The sequence below is a fragment of the Azolla caroliniana genome, unplaced genomic scaffold, assembly GCF_043228905.1.
Source record: "Azolla caroliniana isolate FFs.n. ecotype wild unplaced genomic scaffold, voAzoCaro1.0.p SCAF_16, whole genome shotgun sequence".
Lineage (NCBI taxonomy): Eukaryota > Viridiplantae > Streptophyta > Polypodiopsida > Salviniales > Salviniaceae > Azolla > Azolla caroliniana.
Window position 1 is genome coordinate 703768 of NW_028230451.1, and position 27583 is coordinate 731350.

The 27583-nt window shown below is 36.9% G+C and overlaps 2 protein-coding genes across 6 annotated transcripts in view; one reads left to right on the top strand and one right to left on the bottom strand.

Moving 5' to 3' along the window:
* LOC147853417 (DNA-directed RNA polymerase I subunit RPA12-like) overlaps positions 1-27583 on the top strand; it is an 89135-nt gene that overhangs the window by 38415 nt on the left and 23137 nt on the right. The window lies entirely within an intron of this gene.
* On the bottom strand, positions 398-27573 carry LOC147853420 (binding protein). Of its 4 annotated transcripts, XM_087332057.1 has the most exons (40): positions 27174-27573; positions 25736-25799; positions 25382-25601; positions 25133-25279; positions 24197-24490; positions 23885-24068; positions 23704-23763; positions 21395-21503; positions 21024-21259; positions 19667-19982; positions 18966-19409; positions 18722-18883; positions 18461-18610; positions 16421-16576; positions 16290-16331; positions 15815-16156; positions 15544-15738; positions 14673-14833; positions 13876-14185; positions 13345-13795; positions 12909-13248; positions 12622-12810; positions 10515-10773; positions 10258-10449; positions 9953-10174; positions 9200-9376; positions 7473-7576; positions 6976-7398; positions 6708-6903; positions 6265-6486; positions 5714-6184; positions 5278-5628; positions 4741-5193; positions 4619-4665; positions 4273-4366; positions 2969-3175; positions 2725-2850; positions 2245-2628; positions 1933-2164; positions 398-1843 (listed from the first exon to the last, which is right to left on the bottom strand). In XM_087332057.1, the coding sequence occupies exons 1-40, from the start codon at positions 27302-27304 to the stop codon at positions 1134-1136; spliced, it is 9573 nt and encodes a 3190-aa protein (XP_087188183.1). In that variant the 5' UTR covers positions 27305-27573; the 3' UTR covers positions 398-1133. The 4 variants fall into 4 exon arrangements, 2 of the variants coding, with proteins under 2 accessions (XP_087188183.1, XP_087188184.1); XR_015531161.1 differs by lacking the exons at positions 398-1843; positions 1933-2164; positions 2245-2628 and having other exon boundaries at positions 2969-3153; XR_015531162.1 differs by lacking the exons at positions 398-1843; positions 1933-2164; positions 2245-2628; positions 4273-4366.

The following is a 27583-nucleotide window of genomic DNA, read 5'->3' on the forward strand; positions in this document are numbered from 1 at the left end:
ATAAACCATTTACGCCACAGTTTATAGGTTCTTTTTAGTTTGAGCCAAAACCGGGCCCATTGCTAAGTGCAAGTGCATGTCCAAGTGAGTACTCAAAATTTCTGCAACATTACTTTTTTCTATGTTTGCTCCCTAATGAAAATGGTGCTTAACATCGTTCAACATTAAAAATTTCTGTCTTTAATTTGAAGGCCATGAAACCTCATTGCTATAATGTTGACATTGAGAAGTGGGAATAACTAGTAATTTGTTTCTTTTGAGATGTTGACACAGTATTGTAGGGCAGGGCTTCTTTGATGGTTTGTCATTGAAAATGTCTACAGACGGTCAAAATGACTGAGGTTACAACAATAATCTGACCTCATACAAATGGTTAAAAGAAAATGTACATTAGGTATACTCGGGCAAAAGAACAACAATGCTTTCACACTGCAGTTCATATTATTAGACAACACATGAATAACAAACGTATTCACAAGTAATTTCAATATCACACAGACAATTATTTCTAATTTACATTTGACGAGGGATTCAGCATTATTCAGCTGCTGCCAATGTTCTTTTTACAGGTACTTTGTTTCAGTTACCATGAAATATATTAATGGAAAGGGAGATGTCTGTTAATCAACCCAAACTTATGTTCAGACCTGTGTAGGAAGGTGATGCATTGCCAAATGCAGATAACGCAGCTGAAGGATGTGTCCAAAAACAAAGTACCTCCCACATTATGTGCATGGAAATCCACAATAAATGGAGTTTTGGAGAGGCAACCACAGCTGCTGCTTCTTTTTCGACTTGGTATGTATCACTATCTTCTCCGAGCATCCTGTCTTTGGTTCAGGTACAAGTTCTAGTGCCTCATTTGACAAATGAAAACATCATTTCAAACTGTGATACCAAATCTTCTTATGAGGTAGCAACAGGTATGTCTTGTGTGCAGAATAACCAATTTGAAATAATGTCATCACCAGGAGTTATATATTCATCTATAGGAGAGCAGACACCTCTACCGAATCAAAGGAATGTTTGCGCCCTTGATAAGTGGGATTTGACTGCAGTTAGACGCTCCAAAATATTTAACTGCCTCAGAAAAACCAAAGATTTAATCTTTACCTTCATGGCACAGGATGCATTCAGGTGTTCCTGGCCCGTAAGGTTTGGAGGATACTGGATGACTTCTTCTGCTGTTGTCTTTCAATGGAATATATTAATAGGCTTCCATCTTGCATACCGACCAAGAAACAATCCTCGGGAGTAATTGACAATGATAATATTGGAACATTTGTGGTATCATACTTTCTTATCACGTCGAGTGTGTATATTGACCGTAGAATTACCTGACTTTGATCTCCTCCACATAACAAAAACTCCCCACAGCTGCTTACTTCTAGGCAATTAATACGACCATTTGACTCTGAGCTAGCCAAATGCTTGCCATTGACAGAGTACAATAGGAAAATAAGATCATCATTGGAGAAAAGAACTAGTCGCCCATGTTTTGAAACAACTAGCTTCGAGATATAGTTCCCCATAGGATGGCGAATAGATCTAACATATCTGCCTTGACGAAGGCTGTGGATTATGCAAGAACAATCTTTTGATCCACTAACAATGAGGTCGAGCTCCACACTTACAGCCACACATGTAATAGCATCATCATGCCCAGACAGAACATGCCGGGGGGAGTCACATAGCATACTTTCCCATTTTCCTGATTTCTCTGCATTTACTCCAATATCTTTACTCCCTGCTTTTCTGCTTAGGATTGGTGAAATATCCATTTCCCAAACTATTACGGTTGTATCATAGCTACCAGTTACAACAATACTTCCATCACTTGAAACTGATGTGAAAACATGAGAAGAAAAAAAATCAATTACTCATTAGGCAATAACTTAAAATTCTGTCAAAGGAGAATACAGCATGGAATACCTGCAAGACAGCTGACAACATCTCTGTGCTGTCTATTGATTTGTACAAGGGAGCCATCACTAAGGGATGTTACTCGGAAGCTGTTATCCCAGTGACCGCATGTTAAGACGTAACTAGATGCCCGGACTTGCAGAACCTGAAAAAAGGATGAGTTTAGCTCAACACTTTCAGAAAATGGTCCCTTGATCCTGTGTGCTTGGGATACTTCAGTACCAACTCCGTAGAATGGCTCCTGCGAAGACCAAGCAAACTGAATCGATGCAGTTTCACAGATATGTATATTAATTACAAATACGGGAAATAGATAAGAACCTGCGAAGATGAAAATGTGAAATTTCCTCCGGCCTGAGAAGCAGTGACCCAATTCCTCACAATTATCTTCAACTCATTTGTAATTATAACCACCTTACCATCAACTAATCCTACAAAGAGCAATGAGATTGCCTTGTCCCCAGCTGATGGTATTAACATGCTTGCAGGAACAGAGGAAGTTAGAGTAATTGAAGCTGGAGCATAGTACAGAGGTCTTGATATTGGCATTGGTGCACCCCTCCGAGGGTGTTTTTTCCGGAAAAGTTGTATGGGTGTCTGGCCAAAATTTGCAATTTGATCTTCTACAGCTGCACGCTGTAGCCGATCCAAGGATTCCAATTCTACTGCCCCTTCATATGTCAGGTGGTAAAAGACATTTGCAGCCTGCGAAAATCAAAGCTAATATGCATCAGCCATGTTGAGATTGTAGAGCTAAAATGACATGGAATAAGGCCAATTTGTTGTTTTGCCGTTCAAAACCTCAACAGCTGGTCGGCCGCGCTGCTTGTATCCAAAAATGAGGTCAATCCACTCATGAAGATGTTGACTGACATATTCACTCTCTAGAGCTTCCCTATTCTTTGATATAAATTTCTCTGGAGAACCCTGTGGTTCAATAACATGTAAGCAAATACATGAATAATGAGATCTGGAACAACCATTATGGTTACTCCAGCAGGAAAAAGTACTGTTTATACATATCACTATAGATATGAATATATACCTTTGCCCATGGAGGCAATACTACGTTATCAAGTCTTTCTCCATCTTGCTTTACACCCATATGATACTTGTTGGAATTGACCAGAAATTCTGGCATATAGAAAAACTCAGGTAGCAACTCCTTCACATCACTTGTATTGGCCAAGCAGTTTCTATATGTCCCTTCAATGCTATGAAATAGGCGATCTGCATGATCAAACTTCCCGCCCTAAGCAAACATAGATATGAGAAGGATCAGCCTTCCTGGTTTAAGTTAGAAAGAAGATGAAAGAAGAATACAGTAACTGTTTGTGTTTAACTCATCAGTGTAACAAAAGAAAAATATATCTAAGCTAAGTTCATAATGGTAAATGGATTGAAATATAATATGGATCATTTTATACATTTTATACATGCATGAGGCATCATTCCAGTGATATTAGCCTTGATGTTCACTAGAGCAATGTGTGAGGCTTATCCTGGAACCTGGAGAACCACAAGGATTGTGCCTTTACCAAAGTCAGGAGACCCTGCCTTGACAACTACCTACCATGCATTAGCCATGTTGTATGCATCCATAAACGACCATGACTTGAGCAGATGGGCAGAGCATAAAGGGTGTTACAGCCAAGGCACCGGTAGGATTCAGACGGAGCCTTTCTACTTTTGATCACATATGACATTAAGAGGCATCATTGATGGATTTCATCATGAACTCCAATAGGCACTTTATCACAACAGTAGGTAGAGCACTGACTTCAAAGGTACTTCCAGAACCTGTTCGTTCCACTATTGCAAGCAAACAGGAATGCCTATGCTATGTCAATATTTTCAGTTCATTGCTCCTGCAGTTGGTGGGTACTTGGATATCCATACAATTATATGCAGATGATACTGATCCTATACCACACTCTCTGGATACTCTTCTTCCTTTTGCACACAATAATGAGCTCTGTGTGAACATTGGGAAACCAAGTTGAAAATCTTTGGCATAGTTACTATATATATATATCTTCCTTTTGCACACGATAATGTGGCTCTGTGTGAACATTGGGAAACCGAGTTGAAATCTTTGGAAAATATATATGTATCATGGATCGTTTTTGGGTTTTTCTTCATCTTCCTGTACATCTCAAGAGCGTTCTTTCTGGTCTTCCACAGTATTGAAGGAGCTACCTGGAACATCCAACATGAAGCACTACGACTAGAGGGGATGTGCTCAGACAGTCAGTTATAAGAGTGATGAACTAAATTGTGGCTATTTGCCCCAATGATTCTTTAAGGAAATTTTTGGAGATGTGAGAATTACAAGAATGAAGAAATTACCTGTAAGTTTCGGTGGAGAGATGTGAATGGCTCCAAACGCAATAAATAGAAAAGCACTATACCCATGCTTGAATAATGAGATCCATAATAAAAGCTGTACGTAATTTGAAAACAGGGTAGTTATGCCCAAATTTAAAGCCTTCAAATAGGGTAGTATTTAATATAAGGCAGCTATCGTTCCAACAACTGATATGGGAAAAATAATTGCAGGAAGTTATCTTGTACGAATTACAATTATACATTATACATATACATATATTCATGCATGCATGTACATTCTATTTATCATCTGCAAGCTCTTCCAATTTTTTTAATTAAATAGAAGAACCCAACTGAGAATGCTCACCTTGGGATGTCTGGATCACTAAAATTTTGGAATCTCTCTTCAAAAACCTTCCAAAAAGAAGTGTTTTAATGAAAAATAGCTCATCAACAAACATAATACATTAGGGTTGTACATACTCTTACCTCAAATCTCTTTGCATCTAATGCACCAATAGGTTTAGAAAGGTCGCGAAAAGAGGAAGGAGCGTTCAAGTCCAAAGTGTCAGATGTGTAATCAGATATAACCCAGGGGAAAACAGGATACTGTGTAAGATCATTATAAGACCGGCCTGCAAGCGTGTTTAAATACATCAAATATTCAAAGTTACTTATTTCTCTTCTGCGCCATTGGTCTTTATACCTTTCAGCAAGCTCAAGTGAAAATCTCTTGTCAACAAAATATCTGAATTCCATTTTTTCTCTAGAACTTCCTTTTTTCAATACAAAACTGTTTCTAAGTGTGATTATTTTCAAGCCAACATCTTTTGCATTCCTTTGAAAAGGAAAGTTTAGGAAAACTGGTGGCATTGAGTTGTCAAAAAATATCTCTAATGCAGTACACTGGAGAAGGTAGCGTGTTCCATGAACTGCCTTCACCTGTAAATGAATGTGATGAGCTTGTCATGAATAAGTAAACTGTAACAGAGTAGCCGTAAAACAGAGACACTAATTCTATATCACCTTGAGGAGATCCCAGCGCCGATGGCGCTTAATGCCTTTTCGCCATCCTTGTAAGTGGTCTAAATGTTGAGGAAAGTCAAAACTATCCTGGATATTCACTTTATCAGACATGAAATGAACATAATCATTACCCTCTCTGGAATCTGCTCGGCTTTTTCCAGCTCTTTCCAATACATCAAGCGCTACATGCTCACTGCAGTTTAGCTGTCCAGAAGAAGTAAATACTGAGGAACCTGCTGTCCCTTCCACAAGAAAATCACCATAAAAATGGAGGGAGTCTTCTGTTATCTCAAAGCGACCTGCAAGTTTCCGCTTGGGTGTCACCAATACACAAACAGTGGAGTGAAGCACCTGCAACATAATCACACCTTAGAATTTAACAGTTCCACTATTCACAAAATGATGCACTTATTAAACAAATAGCAAGAAAGAAAACCTTATCTATGCCTTCATCATCAGGCTTCTTTATGCTTTGTTCAGGTGAAAAAGATACAGTCTCTTCATGTTCCATGTCATTTTCTTCCAGAGAAGAGTTTACTGTTTCTGATTCTTGTTCATTAATGCTCTTATATTCCACCAAAGAACTCTTTTCTTCGTCCGATGTATCAATAATCTCTTCTTCACTAATGCCTCGCAATCCTTTTAACAGCACTTTTGAGGTTTCCAGAAGTGTGTCCAAACTTGTGACCTTAGCAACAGGAACTGAGATGGAAGCATTGTCACTTCCTTCAGGTGTGAGAATTAGATGACCGTTTAGACTGTAGTTACGTTTCATTTTTGGTCTCCGTCTCCATGGATCCTCAGTTTTATCAAGCTTCCATAAAATTTGAATATCATTTGGGAATGGAAGTGTTGACCAAGGTCCCCGTTCATCTGTCAAATGCCGGAACATGTGGCACCAATGATTCTGTGGTCAAGCACCTTCATCTCTTTAGCACAACATTCAGATACTGAGATACTTTATGCAATGATAACAATGAGACTTACAGCTACAGATTGCTGATCTTCCTCATATGCCAACTGAACTGCTGCCACTCGTGTAGAATCATTTGCACATAAGATACTAAGATTACTCTGTCGTTGCTCTTCAAGAAATTTCAAGTTTGATTTTCCATATTCCTCTGCATCTTTGAGCTCGGCATCTAAGGAATGAACTTCATTTGAACGTTCAACAACTGAAGATTCGAGAAATTCTCTCTCTTCATTTAACTGAGTTCATAACTACTCAAGGTTAGAGAAAAACATACGAACATTTCAACCACAAAGATATTAATATTTAGTTTTGAAACAGTGGCATTTATTTCCCTTTGACACCAGATAAAACAACTAAAAGCAATGAAAAAGATTTAACTTCAGACATTTAAAAAATTTCAGTCATTTAACAAGGCCACCCTCTTTAGATGTCTCATGCCTGAGGAAAAAAAACATACCGCATGAATTATCTTATCCTGTTGTAACAAGCTTTGAACTGATGGAGTATCATTTAGGCCTTCATCTTGTTCTGTCATGCTTACACTTAACATGTTTTTCCCATGATCAACAATCTCTCTGATAAAGTGAGAGATGAGATGGAATCTAGCTCCGTCATCAGCCAAAGCCAGCTGGGAACGAGCTTCAAGCAGACACCTGATTTAATCCAACTGTTTATTAAATTCAGTGTGAAAAACAACTTGATGCATAATATAATGTAATCATTACCAGAGAAAAAGTTGAAGCCTATTTTTGCATTGCTCACTTTCACTTGCAAGAAAGAGTGGTAACAAGGACACAAACTGATTAACAAATGATGATGTTGCTTCAAGACTTGCCCTATACAGATAGAGAAGTGCCAGATGACAAACAACACGTGGAAATTTTTCACCCCGTAACTTCACAGCTTTGTCAATAAGTTTTCCAGGGTTCATGTTAACAACAGCACCAAAGCCTCCAGCAACAACTGCAGCTGCCATCTCAGCAGCAGGTATATTCATAGACTCCACCAACCCACGTGCTCGCTGACCCAAACTTGGAACAGAAAAATCACCTCTATCTTTCCCATAAACATCCTCCAGTACAGCCCAAAATCTAGTATACACTTGCCAATATTGTTCCTCTATAATGCTGACATTGTCTGGCTTCAATCTGATTGCAAATTGAAAGCTTAGCCCTAATTCTCAAGAATTAAACATGAGCAAAATTTATTCATCATATATTACCTCAGCTCTCTATTAATAGATTGTTGGGTATTATTAAGGTATCTATCAGAAGATGGCGACTGAAGACCCTCTGCTTCATCACCTCTCATTTTTTCCTCAGGAAACTGTTCAGAAGACACCAATGCTTAGAAACTTGTTAAAATTTTGTATGCCAGATACAAACTAATATTTTCTTCCATACTATATGACAAAATACTCAAAGATCTATGAGTAAAACTTTTGCCTTCAGAGAATCTCCAACATGGGGACATTCTGCGGATGGGAAGTAAAACTAATGTTGTTTAATGTCATAGTAACTCAAGTATTGCTTTATGGAGTAGAAGTATGGGGTGGCACCATCTCTCGTAATGCATGAAATGAGATTGAGAAAATTTAAAAGATGTTTTTAAGGAGGCATCTAGGAGTTAAATGCACTACCTCCTACTAGGTTATGATCTTGGAAACAGGTGTTCAGCCCATAGAGATATTGACACTCCAAAGAGTATATAGATATGTTACAAAAGTCAAGAATATGCCGAAGCATCAATTACCACATCTTGCTTGGAATGCTGGATGTAAGCTACAAAAGAATCATAAGAGTAAAATTCTCTCATCCAATTGGGTTGTTTACATAAGAAAATGGTTTAGAAGATGGGGTGTGGATGATCTTTTAGGGCTTTTGGGCAATGTTATGCAATATGTAATGATTGAGGAAAGGTTGGTGGAATCATTAAGGATGAAGTGGGAAGATGCTAAGAGGACAAAGCTAGAATACTACATTGCAAATGTCAACCATGAAGGTTGGTCTCAATATAAGGCGAGAATGCCTATTGATCGTATCCAACCTTATCCCAATGCCAATATGAATAGCAATGCTCGTAGAGCCCTTGCACTACTTCGCACTCGATCTCACAAGCTAGGTATTGAAGTTGCATCATGGTATCAAAGTGTAACGAATTTGAAGGCATGTAAAGTATGCAATGAAGGCACGGTAGAGGATGAATGTCACTTGCTCTTCACATGTGTGGCATATAGCGCAATTCGTTCAAGATATGATGACATATTAAGAGGGAGTGATAACTTAACTGCCATACTTAAGACACCACCTAGAAGGTTGAGATCATGTATATGCCTTATTCACGCATATAGACTTTGTGCTTCAATGTATGAATACCCCTTTTTAGGAAGGAGATACATATCAAGAACACACTCTGGTCCCATAGGTCAAAACTGGCCTCTTTAAGGACGATAAAAAAAAATCTAAAAAATTCCAATACGGAGAGATCTCCATAGAGAATGAAGCACCTTCAGTGCTGGTTGATAATGATCTTTGTCTGTCAATCACAAGTGGCAGGCCATTGTTCAGATGGTCATGGCCAACAAGATTGAATGAGATATTACATCTTAAAATCTTGCCTCATCTTTGAGAGCAACAAACCACAATAAATATACCTAAATTTCACACACCTCTTGATGTTGAGTAAGGTACTTTTCACTGTTGATCAGTTTTTATAAAATTATCGGCATTGGGCCCCTTGGCAATGCTAGTGCTTTTTTGTAGAGTTACTATAAAGTGTTATTTTCCTAGATAAAGAAAAACCATACATTGCTATACTTCTATCTCGAAATTCTCTACTCGTATACTGAACAATTTATGATTCACAAACTGTTAATTTTAAGGATATTACTTAATATTACATCTAGAGGTTTATCACTTACCAGTATAATTTGAAAAAAAGTACACTTACAGGTAGAAATTGTATTGTATCTTTGATGAACAAGTCATCCATTAAAGTCAGCACATAGAGAACGTTGTCTCGGCAGGGCTGTGGCATTTGTCCAGTTTCCTGTGACCTAGCTTGAAGAAGGGCTTCTAGCAAATCTCCAAGTATGTGATGCAGAAGGCTGAATTTCGAAAAAGAGCCCTTTCAAATAAAAGCCCATTGATGTAAGTTCATTTGCAAAGTATTTGAGATAAGTGTCATTAGGTAAATATTTGAGATTAATACACTACATATTATATGAGCATTGCAAAATATAATCATGTAGAACATTGTGGTTTAATAAAAAAAATACAGGCTCTTATTGTGAAATATCAAATAAAATTCCCCTGAAATGTTTTTACTGGGTTTCGGCATCTCCTTAGAAATATTAACATTAGGGCTTTTTCTATCATCATAACAGTATGAAAAAGTTCTCTCCAGTGAGGAAGCTATTCCCAACATATAGCTGAAATCAGACCTCTGGATACATGGTAACTAGAGATGTTGACAATTATGAACATCCACAGGAGAAGAGCTTAGAAAAGAGAAGGCAATAGATATGAAAATAATAACACATAAAACAAAATATTGAAGACAGTAATAGATCGTATTGCCTACTCTCAAGGAAGGCCGAAATTACATATTATAAAAATTCCATATATCACAAATAACAGCTGTTCATAAACAATATTTAATAAATCCAAACATAGATATCTTGAAGTCTAAAGCAACAGATACCTTATCAGCATATAAGTGGGCAGCATTAATAGTTCTTTCAACATGTCTCCATCCACCCTTTACATAGTATGTGCAATAAAAATGGATGATGGCAAAGATACCATAAATCAACGTTTCCTCTTCCTCCAACATGCTAAGAGAAACCTCTTGCTTATTCGCATAGATTTTTACATCTTGAATATGTACAAGTAAGTCAAACAACCAACACTGCCAGAAAGGTTCCTGCATATTCCAAATCTGTCGTGTCACAAGTATGGAATACAGAATTAGAAATGTAATAATCAAGCATTCATCACAATACACACAAGAACAATAGCATCACTTCTTGAAGGGTTTGCTTCCAGCAAACGAAACAAGTCTCGTAGAACAGTACAGCATGTCTCTTTGTCATCACAAACCAGCAGGAACTTCATAAGTATGCCCAATACTTGTGGCAGAGCAAACTGTGTTGATATAAGTGAAGCATCAGGCATAGCACTAGTGCTCCTCTGCAAAACCTGCAAGAGTATCTGGTTGGTTAAAATGAAGATGAATGCAAGAATCTGTAAGGTATATCTTATACCTGTTTTAAGCTTGCTCCTCCTAACAGCATATCAAATAAACTAGCACAAACCAAGTCTGAAAATGGGAAGACAATTAGCCTTTCCATAATTGCTGAAAAAAGAGGGTTAAGTTTCGTTCTTTCAGCTCGAGTACTGTCATACAATGACCGAGTGACCCCAGTAGCAATTGTAAGAAGCCAAGAACCTTTCTTCTCAGGAGTTGAGATAAGTAGCAAGCCAATTATTTGGAGCCCTAAAACCCTCAAAGTTTCTTCTTCTCTGAAAAAAACAAAATCAAAAAAATTGTCCACAAAAAACAGGTTATCCCTGAAACATGTTAAGAATGAGCGGTCTGTGACCATTAAGCTGCCACCCAATGAACAACCTCGCTGAGGGCAGTAGGCAGCTAGGTTAGCCAGATAGGTAGCATCATTCCTTAATGTTGAAGTCATCATTTATTATCATAAATCTATGAAGGCTCTTGATTATCATAATCTTTACCTTCGTAATGTCACAGTACATAAATTCCTGCAGCTCTCTTCTACTCTTTTTGGCTTACATTGACATTGCAGCCAACTAGATTTGTGGCGTGGGTGGTAGAGATGACCTAATAGTACCACATATATTGTGTCTTCTACTGATGATGTTATTGTTTTGTTTTCAGGTCACATGCAAGCCTACTATTCCACCAATCAGGAACAATTATCTCTTCATTCAACCCAGACTACACGTGAAGGTAGCTGATTCACATGCCGTTGTGAACACACCAAGTTGATTCCCCATGATATAGGACCAATAACCTTGAGTATTGTAGCAATTACCACAAAAGAAAAAATGAAATTGAGTGTGGTGGTCACATGCAAGCCTACTATTCCTCCAATCAGGAACAACTCTCTTCATTCAACCCAGACGACACGTGAGGGTAGCTGATTCACATGCCTTTGTGAGCACACCAAGATGATTCTCCATGATATAGGACCAATAACCTTGAGTATTGTAGCAATAACCACAAAAGAAAAAATGAAATTGAGTGTGGTGGTTGATATCCCTATGCAATGCATGAATCCCAAAGGATGGGTGGTGCATGATTTGTAAAGTGGGTGGGGTACAAAATACAAACAGAAATACATTACTTTCATACACAACTATCACTGTAGCAGTCTTTTGTGACAAAATCTTTTAGAGGACAATCTCACTCCAACTCAAGTGGCACATCGCAAAGAAAACATACCATGATTACTATTATTGGTATTGGTATAATTACTATTATACCAATACCAATCTATCAGATCACTTGCATACACAACCTAACACTGTAGCAGTCTTTTGTGACAAAATCTTTTAGATGACGATCTAACTCCAGTGTGGCACATTGCAAAGAAAACATGCCATGAGTGCTGACACAAGAAAGAAAGGACATTGAACTATATAGATATGGTAAGGTCATCATTACAAAGGAGAGAAACACATGACGATGTATGGCCCATGAGACCTTATGCATGACTGTATGGAATTGCAATGGCTAAACTTGGTAGAGTCATACAAAATAATTGGTATGATGAGGAATGTAGGATATTTCTACACAAACAAGAAAGAACAACCTTCCAACACCTCATGAGGAACCAAAGTTCCTCTTTTGAACTTTCAAGAACGCCTTAATATTCATGGATTCTTATACGATAATCTTTAATGCGACTCAGAATATTTAGCTAAATTTGAAGCACGTGTGTATTGCTTGTTCCCAGGACAAGAAAGGAAAAGAACAGGGAAAATGTTTAATGAGACACGATCTACCACACAACTGACCTGATCTCAGGTGTGGCACGAATATGCAAAGATACTATATTGGGTTTGGTTGTCACATGCGCTGTATTGAACACTTGAGGATGATAATAGATCTGTCTCTAAGAAACTCTATAATACTCCATAGCATAAAATTGGAAACAAAAATATCCATGATCAAATTCAGAACTACCCTTGGTAATAGAAAATAGGGTAAGAATTCCATTCTCTCTAAGAAATACACGATTATCAATAGCTTGCATACAAAGTATGCTTGCATTAACCAATTTACTATTGTGCGTTATGAACAATAAGAAACTGAAAGTATTGTAAGCAATATAATACCTTTCCAAAAGACTGAGGAAAAGTTGACAGCCACCAAAAACTTGGATGTCTTCTACAAAAACTTCTGCAAACTCTTTCCGTGACAATAGCCTTAATAGCATGTGTAAAACATCCTCTAAGCAAACAGGGTCTTCACTTCTTTCTAGAAATGCAAGAATAGCTTTCACATCTGACAAAGATATATTATCCCTACATGTTCAGGCACAAAACATTGTTCAGTTGGACATCTACTGTTGGTTCTTCCAGCTTCATATGTAATTGCCAAAAGATATTTACAAAATTCTAACCTTACAACCATCTCCGCACTGCTTAACAGTAAAATCCGCAACTTTCCAACCTCTTCTAGAGAAGGCCGAATACCAATCACCTGCTTCGTCACAGGATGAAAGAGTCGTTTGGTGCCTGAAACCTTTCGACTTGACCTAACCCAATAGAATTGCTGAACTAAATCCAAGATTCTGGGAAGGGTTATATGACTCTGTGCTAAACCAGCCTCACTTTCACAGAAGTTCAGAAGTGCCATCAAAAGCTGACGTTGAACTGTATACGGAGTGTAAATCCATATATTAAGATTCAAGAAAACCTTCACCAGTACCTCTTCTACAAGCTGATTTGAAAAAAATCCACCTGTTTTCAGAATAAAGCATTATTTTTTAGTTTTATTTCACTTGAACAAATGGATACCCTCACAATAACAGGCAAGAAATGGCATAGTCATGATACCAGTTTTTTTAGACACAACTGACAATAAGTGCACCAGAGCATTTGCAACTGTGGATGTCAGATGTTGAGGTGAAACTGATTGCAATAGGAATCCAATAATTGAAATCCCTTTGTTCTGATGCATGTACTGTTGATGAGCAGAATTATCAGACAAAACAGAGGTTATTAGGTCAATAACCTCTGCAGCATCATACACATTAGACGTGTTTATGTTTTCAGCATTGTCCAGAACTTCTGTTTCATGTGAAACTATCACTGATGTTACAGGTTGATCCAGTTGTGTCAACAATGGAAAGAAGACACCTAGACCACCAACACAATCAATGATGTCCTTTACCAAGTGTCGATAACATAGCTGATTCCTGGACGTTATGACTGCTTCATGAGACATTCCCTCTGTTGTACCATCAGAATTGAATGCAACATTATATATTGTACAGCCAGAGCTTGCCTGTATGTCACACATCAGAACAATAAAACATGTTCTCAGAAAGGAAAACACTAATCTGAAATATAGACATGAAACTATACCTGTGCATTAAATCCAAAGATAAGTTTTGATGACAACCCATCCTTCATATCAAAAATACTATTAGATGCAATATTCTCCGGTAAACATCCAACCTCTGTTGGTAAAAACGAATACATATATCCTGGACCAGCTTGAAAAATTTCCATAATCTGATTAGATGAAAGTGAATCATCAAAGAAATAAATTGGTCCAAGCTGCCCACAGAATGGCAATGAAAACTTTCCCTTATCAATGAAGCCTTCAGACGTAAGAAGAGGAGAAACACCACCAACACTGCACCTACTCAATGGCTCGGAAAATTTTGGATACCTAACAAACAGTAATTTTAGTTTTTTCTATGTATGAAAGTTCAGAATTCCTCTACAATTGACATATACCAAAGAACAAGCCATGCCTCTTAGTTCTGTCTCTCTATAGCACCACAGGGACATCAATATCAGAAAATGAAATCCTTAATAATATTTATAAATTAGAATTAGGGTCAGCTAGAAGAACAATATTTCTAGCTCACCTGAAGTATTTGACAATATTTTTTCATTAAGTTTTCTGTGCTTCAAATTAACTCTAAATCTTCTCGAGTTAAATGCCTCCTAACATTTTACAGACCTTGTGTAAACCTTACCGCTGCTTACTTTTGTAAAAAGATTGTTTATATTTAGGATAGATAAAAGTCTATTAGCATTGCCATGTTATCCTCACAGTATTTGAATTCCATGTGTCAGAACATTTCAAAGCTCAAACAAAAGGAATAATGAAAGGCAAATTATAACAGCAGATATCCTTGTCCTATACAGACCTTAGCTTACTATTCGAAGCAAGACATCCATCGACATAGACTCTCAAAGTGCCTCCACCTGACAATGTTCTTCCAACAGAATGAGTTACAGATAGATGATACCAATGCTTTGGTGCCATATGCAGATTTAGAATTATTGACTGTTTTTTCTGTGTAAAAGCCTGCAACAAAACATGTTCTGTGAGAGAGAAATGCCAAGTGGAATTTACTTGTAATATGAATAAAAGCATCTTTAAAAAAATTAAGGTTGTGGCTGGGATATTTCAAATTCTTAGTTCTTTAAAAAATCCTAACTGATAGATGAATATTTACATTTTTACTTAGTAACATTTATTTATTTTGATTTGTTGTTCACAAAGGCGGGATAACACTTAAGATGTAATCTCTCGTTTGGTTTTCTAGGCCATTTTGGCCTCTTAAAAGGCGTTAATATATGTTTATTTCTTCTTTTGTTCTTTCTGAACTTCTTATAAAGACAATAAACAGTAAATGCAGAGAATCGTGGATACTTCTCCTCCAATATTAGGAAAAAAAAGCATTAAAACCATCATCATGTTATAATCAAGAACAGACATTAAGTAGGAGCTATATATATAGGGTTGACTGCCAACAGTGAAATATCCTTCAAAGACAGAAGTTTTAGTCCATATAAGCTCACAGTGTTTTATGGTTTAGTTAATGATATAAATTTTTTACCTAGGGCATAGAGTATCTGTCAATGCCCTTGGTGAAATGCTTGAGGGATAGCCAAAATACCTTACTGTTTTACTAATATATTTGTTGTTATTTTGATTGTTATTTGAGAGAATGGACAGGCTAACCAAATTTAAGAAGATTTAAGATACGACAGATAAAATGGAACATGAAATACCTCTACTACTAGTTTTTCTGGACTAATCATAGTAGAGTACCCTTTTCCACCATCTGTCAAGAATGTGAAAAGGCCCATCAACATTGTATCATTCTCAACATTCTCTACAGTTGGGAATGTCTCCATGCGCATCCAGCATGAAAAGGTGAAACCCCTCAAACTAGGCCATCGCAGAGTAGATGTTATGATGATCCCCTGTACAATCATACAACATCTAGGTTCATTAAATGGGTTCATGCATCAAGAACAGTTAAAGTGGATGGAATCATACCGAGTTCTTCCCAGATAAATCAAAAAATGCAGCTGGGCCTTCCTCACGCAAGATGCCTTGAACCACTTTCAACAAGATTTTTCTGTGCATAGGCTTTGAACCAGTATTCGCATTTCGTAAGAGTGAGAAGATTTTGCGCATATCCTTTCCGGTGATACTGTGGCGTCCAAGAGTTTCTATGAGTATTGTCAACTTACCAATTAGTTTATCATTATATTCACTGCCAAACCAATCCAATAGTAGGCTCAGCAAACCAGCTTTGGCACCAGCAGCCTTGTTTGCTGTTGACTCCAAAATCCGATTGAATGTAATCAATCCAAATAATTGTAAAGTCTCACCGCACTGCCAGAGTCACGCTTCTTAGTCTCTCGCTTTGTTCATGACAGATTATAATCTAAATGCGTATAATTGGACATCTAAATGCTTTCGATTTGTAACACAGCAGAAAAAGTAGATAAAAGTGATGGTTAAATACCTTACGAAGGATACTGAAAAACACAATGATTATATCTTCATTCTGGATCAAAATCAACACCAAGCATATGTTAAACATCTAGCTTTATATTTTAACAATCAAATCATATCTTAATTGAATTCAAACTCCACCTGAATTAGAATGTTATCTGCTGCCTTGAACTCCCCATCAACTAGCATGTCTAAAAGTGCACTCAGTAACCCCTCCGTAGGTGACCCCAGATGACTGTTCAGGAGCAGTGTCTGCAATGTTGTATAACCAACACCAACAAGGCTCCTAAATGCATCCTGAAAAATAAGAATGGATTAGATTTTTTACACCTTTTGATACTTCATCCTTTTACTAATACTTCAGAGATTGTACATAATATTCGCAATCTTCGTACATATTTGTACAAGTTGTTAATAGCATCAAGAACAGTGCATCTAAGAATGACCTTCTCTGAAGCCATTTGAGAAAGGCCTGTAATTTCATCGATTTTAGGAGGAAAATGTATCCTTTAGGTGTCTTTGGGAACATATACATAGGATTGATAATTGAGTAGCTGGTTTACCTCAGCTGTGCAGTTTCGGAGTTGGCTTTCAAACATTCTCCGTCACAATTAACACAAGATGGAATGCAGTAATGAAAGCACAAAAGAAACTTCCTACTGACAGAAGGGAGAAGCTAAATATTTAAGTGCTTAGCTAATAAGATTTACAGTATCTTAGGCAGTTCTATTAATTTAATATTTATTTTGGTTTGTTATTCTCAATGATATCACCATATTTTCAAAATGTAAACTTTTCTTCAATCTCATAGGCCATTTTGGCCTCTTAAAAGATGCTTTCTTCCTTTCCCTGTATTTACTTTGGTTTGTTATTCACAAAGAACCCCATTTAAAATGTAATCTTTCAATAAATCTTATAGGCCATTTTGGCCTCTTGAAAGACGTTTTTCTTATCTTATATCTACTTTCGTTCGTTATTCGCAAAGATTACACGATTAGTTCAAAATGTAATATTTGGATCGATCTCATAGGCCATTTTGGCGTCTCAAAAGATGTTTTCAATCTTCCCTTCTGTCTTAGATCCTGTATATATGCTCACACTTATCATGCGCAGTTACAATAATCACTGAGGCATTGTTCTGATCAGTGACTGGTATCCAGCAGCTTTGGGATGTCCCTAAACAAGGTACAAAAGGTTGACACTTATGTCATCCAAAAGACTTCCTGAACATGGAAGTCATCATTGTTGGAATGCTGAAATGCAACAATGGTTTGCATCATAAGCACAAATGCACTACCCCTGTTTCAATATAGCTTGGATTGTCCCCCTCTAAACATGACCAAATTGAAAAAGAATAGAGGATCGGAACCAATATTGCCAAATTGGATAACAGAAGAATATGGATCAGCCCCACAATATCTCTCCATAGAAAGATGAACAACTAAAAAGGCACTCGTTTTACACACATTGGAGGATGAATTCATCATCAGGCCCTCTTATATAGACATCACCTATCACATCTCTACACAATGTGATAAGGCAGTTGTGGACATCTTCACATCAGTTAGATATTGAGGTAGGCAGATATGCACGCACCTCTGGAAAAGAGAATTTGCCAATTTTGTCATTAGGGAGTGGAATCTGAAGAATACTATGATTGCCACTGTACTGTTTTTTATAAAATTAGAGGGAGATACCCATTGCTTCTTTAACCAAGGCTTTGGCCCACTATGGAAGGTAAAGGAATATGAGAACCAATGGTGCTTGGGACTTTTCTTGCTAGAACTCAAGAGACACAGGCAGAAGTTGTTAAGGACAACAATACAACCACACAAGCTCATCATTCTTTAGCAAGACAAAATTTTAAGTTGCAATCTCTTGTTTGGTCTTACAGGCCATTTTGGCCTCTTAAAAGATGTCAATATATCTTTCTTTCTGGTGTATGGTATGTGATACCTTTAAAATGAACACTCTACATATATAATTGGATACATCAGCAAGCCAAAAAAGAATGTCTTCTTTGGGGAATGTCAATTATCTTTAGAGCTTTATTGAAGCTTCAACCCTTAATGAATCTTCTCTTGTAGTTACTTTTTACATTCATTCTTTTGAGAATGATAGTCTGATAATAATATCTAAAACTATTATATTTCTATACTATGCAGCACTAAGAGAGTGTACCTTGGATGATTTGTTCCCAGCAAGTAGGCATCTTAATGTTTGAATGACAGATAAGCACAGGATCTTTCCATTTTCTTCTGAAAGATTTTCATTCAATAAAGAGACTATATGAACAAAGCATTCTGCTTCCTGAAAAAGCGATTGGTAATACTGCACAAAAACACAAATTTGAACAAAGGTAAAAGGAGATTTTTATTTTATTAAATTCGACCACTTCACCAATAGCAAGTTAAAAGTTATTGTCAATAAAGTAAACACTACCACTGTGTCTGTCTCAAGCACATCTCTGATTCCACTGAGTAAATCCAGCAACACATCTATATCCCTGGGTTTCCCATCAACACTGCTTCGAGAAAGAGTCTCAAGATATTTGATGCACAGTTCTAGCTTAGCTTCTTGATCAGCTTCAGATGTTGGTGGTAGCTACATGACCATAAAATACAGTGAGCTCATAATGTAAACTCAACAAAGTAGTTGAAAGATAAATGAATACCAAAAGAAATACCTTCATGACATCCAAAATATGTCCCAATGCAAATTCTCTTGATTCAAGATCCCATAATAAATCAAAAAGCACTTGTAGTGACTTCACGCTGTGTAAAGAAACAATCCTTGCTTCCTCTGATGTCAATACATACTCAGCAAAAAGATTGAACACAGATTCTCTAGAAAGACGCCACGTCTCTTTTGGAGTGAAATGCTTTGAGCTTCCATCATCTTTTTCTATGCTGTCAAAATAAGTTGTCTCACTTCTGATTTTATTATACTCCTGAAGTTGTATATCCATCACTTGTGAAAGTAATACAAGTGCTTTTAGTTTCTCAAAAGCACGAACAGTCTGCTCTGGTGCAAGCTGCAAAATCCGGTGGAGGCTCTTCACAATTGTCGTTGACACACTAGGAATTCGAGCACATTGCTCCAAAGCTACCATCAATGCGTGGCATTCTGGCTATTGAACCGAAACAATATAAATGTAAGTCTCAGGAAGCCATGTATAAAGATGTCTACAACCATATACAGCTGATGTATCTATTCAACCCAGCTGTAATGCTCTTATACCCACCAGATACATCAATTTAGCCTCCTAAAAAACCCAGATAAACTAGCTAGGCACCCAACCATGTATAATATTTATATCAGCTATGCATCTTATTTTGAATCTACTAATAGATCATAACCCTGCAATGAGTGTAAAAGAATTTTTACCGCATTATCATAACTGCTATTGGCTGTTGCCGCAAGTTCCACAAATGATATAACCTCCAAACGAAGGGGCTCTGAATCAATAATTTCTTCATGGTCACCATGGTCAAAAATGCCAGATGAATACAAAACTTGAGCATCAGACAATCTTCTTCCATCAGTTGAGATATTACTACTCATTTCGAAGTAGAAAAAATGTTCTGAAAACATAACATCCCAAAGACCCTCCTCGTGAAACAATGATAAGATGCCAAGTGAGGTAGCAAACATTTTCTTAAAGACATAAAGCACATAGTGTTGCAAAGTTGTCGAGCAAGGCCTGCAATGCACAGAAAGACCAAGACCTTCAAAAAAATGAGATACGGTCTTCACTCTAAGAAATTTATATAAATGAACTTCCCTTTTGAAAGAAATTGTAAAAATCCCAGTCATTGGATACGCATAAAAGACAAGACCTCTTAGACCTCAGTAATGCAAAATACAATAAAAAGAAAGCTGAGAATAAGATTTTATTGTTGACTTCTATCCCTGGCAGGATGCAATTGCATATATAGCCATGACAATTGCAAGATTTATCAAAAGATTGATGTATGCTCCATGCAATAAGACATCCCATCATATATAGCATAATTTTCATTGTTCTTGGAGTGAAGGTAAAACATCCTGAGAAAGTTCCCTACGTATGTCTAACGCAGATTCTGTCATCTGGCTGAAGGGACAAAATCTATCTCAAAACAAGAAGGGACATCTCCCTCTAATCTCGTCATTCATGGTGCAGAGTTGCAACAAACCCTCATTTTCATCCATTTCCAACTTACAAAACTACTAGCCCTTACAGAACCTATGATCAGGAAAAATGTCATCTGCAACATTATTGCAGATATCAATATGGATATTAGAACTCTAGCTAGGCACCAGGTAGCAAATCCCCTTCTAAAACCTGCTTGCTCTAGAGTATATTGTCCATTTGCTCCGTGACCACTTAGATTCTAAAATAGATCCATAAATCTTGGTCAAACACTGATTAGCATAATTGTTTGTAATTATTAGCAAAACAGAGTTGCCAGTCTTGAAAATCAGTTTAACCACGTGCTTAATTGAGCTAGTTCGATATTTCAAATCTCATATCTAGTGCTACAGAAATTAGAGAAACTGATCAGCTTCCATAAAATATTCATCTTTTATTGCTCTAGAGAAAATATTCTGATATCCTTCAGATTACAACAGCAGAGGTTTACATTATTCTATGGAATCATCTTACAAATGTTTTTACCAAACTGGATGAAGTATGTTATAGAATAGAACTCATAATCAAGCTGATGTAGGCACTCAAAGATACCAATGATCAAGTGCCAAATACCTGGTAATTTGTGTGGCCTTCAAATTCCTGAAGGTCCCCAGCAATACTTTCAAAATCCACCGGGTGGCAAGTTCCCAATAAGAACCAGGAGCACTAAGAGCATCATGATTACAAGCCAAACCCGCAATAAAACTACGAATATCACCAGACTCTACAAGAAATGAGCACAGAACAGTGCATAGCTTGGACACCCGTGAATTCCATCCTTGAAGATTATCCCCATCTGCATCTTGTCCCTACTCAAAATCAGAAGACCAACACATTGAGAATGTGATATAAGACTGCCAGTCGTTCTAATAAAGATTTTATTTGAATTAAATAATCATCAATGCATGAATATTGTCCAGCAAAAATGATTTTTGATTCAGTACCTTTAGATTTGACTTGGGGAAGATGAATGCTGCCCAGATTATAAGTTCCACAAATTTATCAACACCCCCATTTTCAAGGACATATTGCAACCCACTTAGGTTACGAAAACTGCAGTTCACATGATGGTTAAGTTTCTCCAAAATAGAAACATGGAAAGCAATATCATAACCCTTATGTAGACACAATAATCTGTCTGGAAGTTGTCGATTTAGGGATCATATGAATCTATAGCATCAGAAATACTGATTCTCTTTTTTCTTCTCCCATCTTATTCTGGCCCCGCAGCATGTAATAATTAAACAAGAGAAAAAAGCATGCAACAAGCCAAATGAGACCAGTATTTTTCATTATTAGTGTCCATGCATGTAGTGCTGATAATTAATCTACAGATTCAGAATATCTGAATCTAGTGATATACTCCAATTGAAAAACAATTGAGCTACCACAATTGGTCACACCTGGCCAAACTGTTAAGCAGGAATCAAAGATACACTCCAAAAAGGGAACTGTGGGACTACCATGACTTATGACTCTCATGCAGAAGAAACTCTATGGGGCTGAACTTGACACAGAGTTGAGCAAATGTGATGAGAATAATGAGATGAAGGGGCTATGAGCTTGTGACAGAGATTCAGAAGCAACTTCTCCATCATTGGCCACATCATCAAACTAACACAAGCTGAACTATTACGATGCACTAGTCCATCTGAAAAGGCCATGGTATACATGTGCCTTACAAGCAAGGTAGGATGCCAGTTAGAGATCATTGTTCGCAGAGGCTGTGTGAAGCAAGCTTGCAGTTTGGACAACATCTGAGGATGGTAGATTACCGAGTACTATTTTTATTTTTATTTATGTTGCAGAATCATCTTGGTTTCTGATTCACAAAGATGCCTATAATAGCACTGACACATCCTAGACGATTTAATATACTATTGTATTTCACTCTGATTCTTTGGAAGATCAAGGTCATCATCTTCCACACACCAGCACTAGTCAAGAAATAGGGTCTTTTCATTCTGAGCAAGAAATCAAGTAGAGCTAGTGAACTCGTATGTTTATTTGGCAGTCACGTCAAGGACTAACTTGAGGATACACAACAGTAAACATGCTAGAGAGAGTGATGTTGGGCACTTTCAGCAGTAGCTTGGCGACTGCTATAGAGACTAATAGGCCTGATTCTCATTAATGTGCTGGTTATATTTTCATAGTTGATAGGCAAAGTATATACATAAGACCTTCAGCATCAGATGAGTATCTTCCTATTTCTCTTTCAAAAGCAAAAGTTTCAGTCTATCTAAACTCAGGACATTAAGTGTTTAGCTACCCAGATCAGAACATTAAGGGTTGGCCGTTTTACAAATTTGATTATATTTATTTGGTTTGCTGTTCTCAAAAAATATGTAGTCTCTCGTTTGGTTTCAAAGGCTATTTTGGCCTCTTAAAAGATGTTAATGTATCTTTCTTTCTCACACTAAATGTGAAGTGAGGAGCCTTTACATATATTTGGGTGTTAAGTGCATGCATGACATGTGGCAGCTACCTGAACCTCATAGACTTCCCTCGACAAGTATACTCATTATATGATATTTGAAACAAAACAACTCTATCTATATCTAAGTGGTATAGCCAATGACCTATAAACAATGAGGTTTTTGGAACAAATTAAAACATCCTCTCTTTTAATTCATATTATGGATATGTGCTTGTAAGTTTTACTCGCCATTATAAATCCTAGAAAAACTTCAGGTTCCTGAGGATTTTGCAGCTCCCATGTTGTCCTGCCTCCTCTAAATGAGAATGTGCACCCTGAGAAGTACAACATTTTACTAATAGAAATGTGGGTGGCACCAAGTCACATTTTCAGCAAACATGGTGCATGTTAGCCAATACTGAACAGCCTAAGCTTTGGGTTGGTAAATGCTAGTGTATGTCACTTGAAGGAGATATCAGCTAGCATGAAATTTGTCATGAATTGCCAAACTTCACATTTTTGTTCAACCCTTTAAACTACAAGAAACTTTTTGTTCACTTCATTGTTATTGCTTTCCATGGATTTGGACTTCATATTGAAACCTCTACTAACATTACTTCATTGTTATTGCCTTCCATGGAGTTGGGCTTGGTATTGAAACCTCTACATAACTACATTATTAAAAAAAGTGGGGGTATTAGATAGATACACATGCATACACACAAATATAGCACTCACATATACAAAGATTTACACTCACAAATATATGTATACACGTGTTCTATGCATGAATCATTGTTACTTTACTTCTATGCTCTACAAACTTAAGGATACACAGCCTCCCTTAGAGCTTCAAGAGCCAAAACTTGAATCTGAAAATCTTCAGACGAGTACCTGCAATATAAAAGAAAGAAGAAGAATATTAACGCCTTTTAGAGGTCAAAACAGACATCCAATTTTCGCAAATGTATTCCTACAAAATTATTTTCATAGTTTGCTCTGTTCTTGAACTTACATCTCATTTTGAGGACATCCTATGCCATTGACTAAGACATCAATTCCCCCCAGACTCCTAAAATGATTTTGAGCACGTACATTCACAATTAAAGCAGCCTTTAATGTCATGAGTGTCAGTTGTTCCAAAGAAGTGTCTATAAGCATGCTTGATGTTCGTAACCTTTTGACCACCCTCAAAAGTTCTGTATAAAAAAGGTATGAATATCAGTTAGTTCTACACGTAGCTCAATATCTTTACAATGCCATGACAATATGTAATGCATACAAGTTAATGTCTCAGAAATCTTATATTGATGTCCAATTAACTCACCAACGAACCAATTCAAACCACCCATCTCCATCAGTGGCACAGATCCACTTGCTCCAACCCTCTCTTTTCGTGGAAGTTCCTCTATACTTCCTTTGTCAGATTTTACATATGATTCTAATCCTTCAGGGCTTTCTTTTGACGTGAATGTTCCCTCCACGTTAATGAACAATGAAATTGTTTTTACAACACGTCGAAGTAAACCTTGTAGAAACTCAGGTAGGCCTTCGATAGATGATGAAGCAGAATGCTCCATTGTAGAAGTACTAACTACCCGTTTCAGTTGGACTACTGCAGCTGTAATAAAGAATGTAGAAACATTCGCATTAGAAACAGAATAAAAGGAATGTCTAAATATCATTATTTAAGAATGTTTTCTTTTTGTGTGCTTAGACATCCAGAGACAAAAAAAAGGTCATCTTCAATGAGTGCAATGTTGCTAACAAGATCCACACAAACATTATAATCACGGTATCATATAATATAACATTAAAGTTTTATGAGCTGAAATGTAAAGTACAGAGTAATCTAGAAGCAAAATAATGAAAAAATTGCCCTTTGTACTAAACCAAACTACACTCCCTATTCCTACCCATCCCTACAACATTCTGCTATGTATACCGTTATATTCAAAACAAAGAATTTAACCTCACGAGCATAAAGAAAACACAAAGGAATGCAAACGGGGAAGAAAAGTAATGAATAAAGCAAATCCATAAATGACAATAATGACTATAATGCAAAAATAATCATGAGTAGAGCAATTGGATCATATTTTAAAGTTTAGCATTATATATCATGTCATAAAATTATGATGCTAATCCATGAGCAATTGGCAAGTCCAAGCTTGTATCACATTTGATATTACCAATACCATTTAAATCAGCTCCTACAAGAAAACATCATTGATGGCCATAATCTTGGAAACGTATGACATACCCTTCATTACATTCACTAAAATTTGCAATCCTTCATATTTTTTAAAATTATGTCGATTGTGGGCAGATCGGTTCAATATTTCCAAAACGTGTAGGAGGTCCTCAATCCGTTTTAGTGTAGACTGGCTCAGCTTTGTACCATCAGTCACTGCAAACATTAGGTACATAAGATAATAATGATGAAATAAGGGTTGCTTTCAACAACATATGCATACAACAAAGAGAAAAAAGTTAAATGATATTAACGCACGGCCATTCAGTATCCTTGTGATGTCTTTTAACTCTTCAATTAAGCTAATCACCACAGTTGTTGGATGTCCTGAACTGCATCCGAAAACCACATTCTCTTCAGACGAAGGAAATTGATTCTCTCCATAAAATGGTTCTGTTGGCACCCAGCTTTCATAAACTTCTAGGAAATATACCAAGAATGCTGTCAATCCAGCTTCAGCTTCTGCCAGTGACTCGATCTAAAGAGGAAAAACAGGATAAAAGCAACTGAATAATGACATACTAAGCAATGCATGATTTGAATTATTGCTGATATTCAAATTATCACTATATCAGGGTGAACAAAAAACCACGGAAAAAAAGTATTGATTACCTTTCTGGACGAATCTTTGTAACATTTCCACAAAGATTCTAAAACATGTTCATCCTCATTGTCACTGCATTCAAGATGAAAAGAATTTCTAAATATCACAGCATGGTTCGCCGCCAACATCAGTCTATCTTGAGATAATACAAGCATGACCACTCAGAAAAAGTTTATTTTCAGCAATGAATAGATTCCTCAGATGCATGATTCTCATGTTATTCTCTACAGAAGAGAAGCAACAAAATCTATTGTTTTTCAAAAAAGCTGTAAAGGAAAATAAAGCATGGGTGTAAAACATGAATAAAGTTCAATAAACTTCCAGTTAACATCCAGCCAAATGAAAAAAGAGCTACAGTAGAGTTTAGACGCTAATCATACTACTATATGAGTCCACATCGACCAGTGATAATTTGTCATTTTCTCCTGGTAGCATAAAACAATTGTTCTAATCTATCAGCCAGCGCTTGACTGCAAAGGGTGCCTCATGCACTCAGCATCTGGTAATTGTTGAAAAGAAAGGGTCCATGGATCCTCTCCCAACAAAATCTTCACGTAGTCTGATTACTTGAAAAATTGAAATTCACAGGAGATCGCCCATCCTAACACTGCATCTATGCTTGTACATTTAATTGCAAGGTTTACCAACTTGCTTTGGCTATCCACGCCCAAAACATTAAGATATTGGTGACCTCAAGCATAAAAACATGGCACTTGGAATCCCCTTACAAAACATCCCTCTTTGGTGCCAATGTAGTTCTCTTAGCTAAGAAGGTGCAGCCTTATTTAGCATGTAGTATTTAAACAGTTTATTCATCTCATTCCTGCTAGTCTTATCAGCGAAGAGAAAACTGTTTCTTTGTAACATCTTGTAGGCCATTTCTGTCTGCTATAAATTCAAGAAAATAGTAAAACTGTCACCTTTGAAATTAGTTTCCTGATGATCATACTTGGCATCCCAAAAACAGTAGTTTATCTGTAGAGGAAGGATAAGAAACCATGGAAAGTGAAACAAGGAAAGAGATGACACAATCATGTCAAAACTTAGGCGAAAATTTTATTTCAATGCATCTCATTATAAATTAGTACTTGGATTTATAATGGCATTTCAACACAAAACCATATGGAGTCTCCTCAATATACAAACTTAATCAAACAAATATGCACTGCCCATGTCGCACAAAAAGGTCTGTTTCTCTGCTTCTGAAACTGTGGGCAGCCATAAGCTCATGGCAAGTTAGAGATAAAAAAATTGCACAACCCATATGTCTTTGAATGTTAGGAGAATGGTCATTGATAAATAATTTGATATTCAAACATCTGAAGATGCATACAGCAGGATATATTCAATTCAATGCACAATATTGTTTGAAGATGTACAATATCTTTATTTCACAGTTAATGCATTTCAATCAAGAAATATACATCGAATAACATTCTGCAGTACCTCTTAAAATGGATTTCTGGCCAAGTAACCGAGATATCCAAAGTTCTCCTCTGTTCTTCCTGTGATCCGATGCTTTCTTGAGTCGCCAAACTCCTCCGAATAAGACCAGTGACTCCTCTTACAATGTTCATACTTCTCTTTACTAAATTCACATCAAAAAGTTGGATGCTACTGCTCGGGTTTCTTCGTGCTTAGGAACATAGATTCCCAAATAACAGTTGACGGTGAACATTCTGCATCAATCACATCCATTTCTCTGAGTTGAAGATTCGGGATATTCGAGAATTCTATGGTACACAGAAATCTGCATTAGCGACGAGGAAACCTAGAAGTGTATAAAATCGCTCGTTTTCGTGGAGAAATAGGATGTGCAGACGTGGTTTTCAGGAGAAACGGGGAAGCTTACGGAA

Bases quoted from the DNA above. Each gene is read 5' to 3' on its own strand.
- LOC147853420 (XM_087332057.1), bottom strand. From the start codon at position 27,304: ATGAACATTGTAAGAGGAGTCACTGGTCTTATTCGGAGGAGTTTGGCG. The intron at 16,157-16,289 runs GTATTTAACCAT...TGACTCTGGCAG, and splicing joins TTTTCAGTATCCTTCGTAAG to TGCGGTGAGACTTTACAATT. The intron at 10,450-10,514 runs GTATAAGATATA...ATACTCTTGCAG, and splicing joins GAGGAGCAAGCTTAAAACAG to GTTTTGCAGAGGAGCACTAG.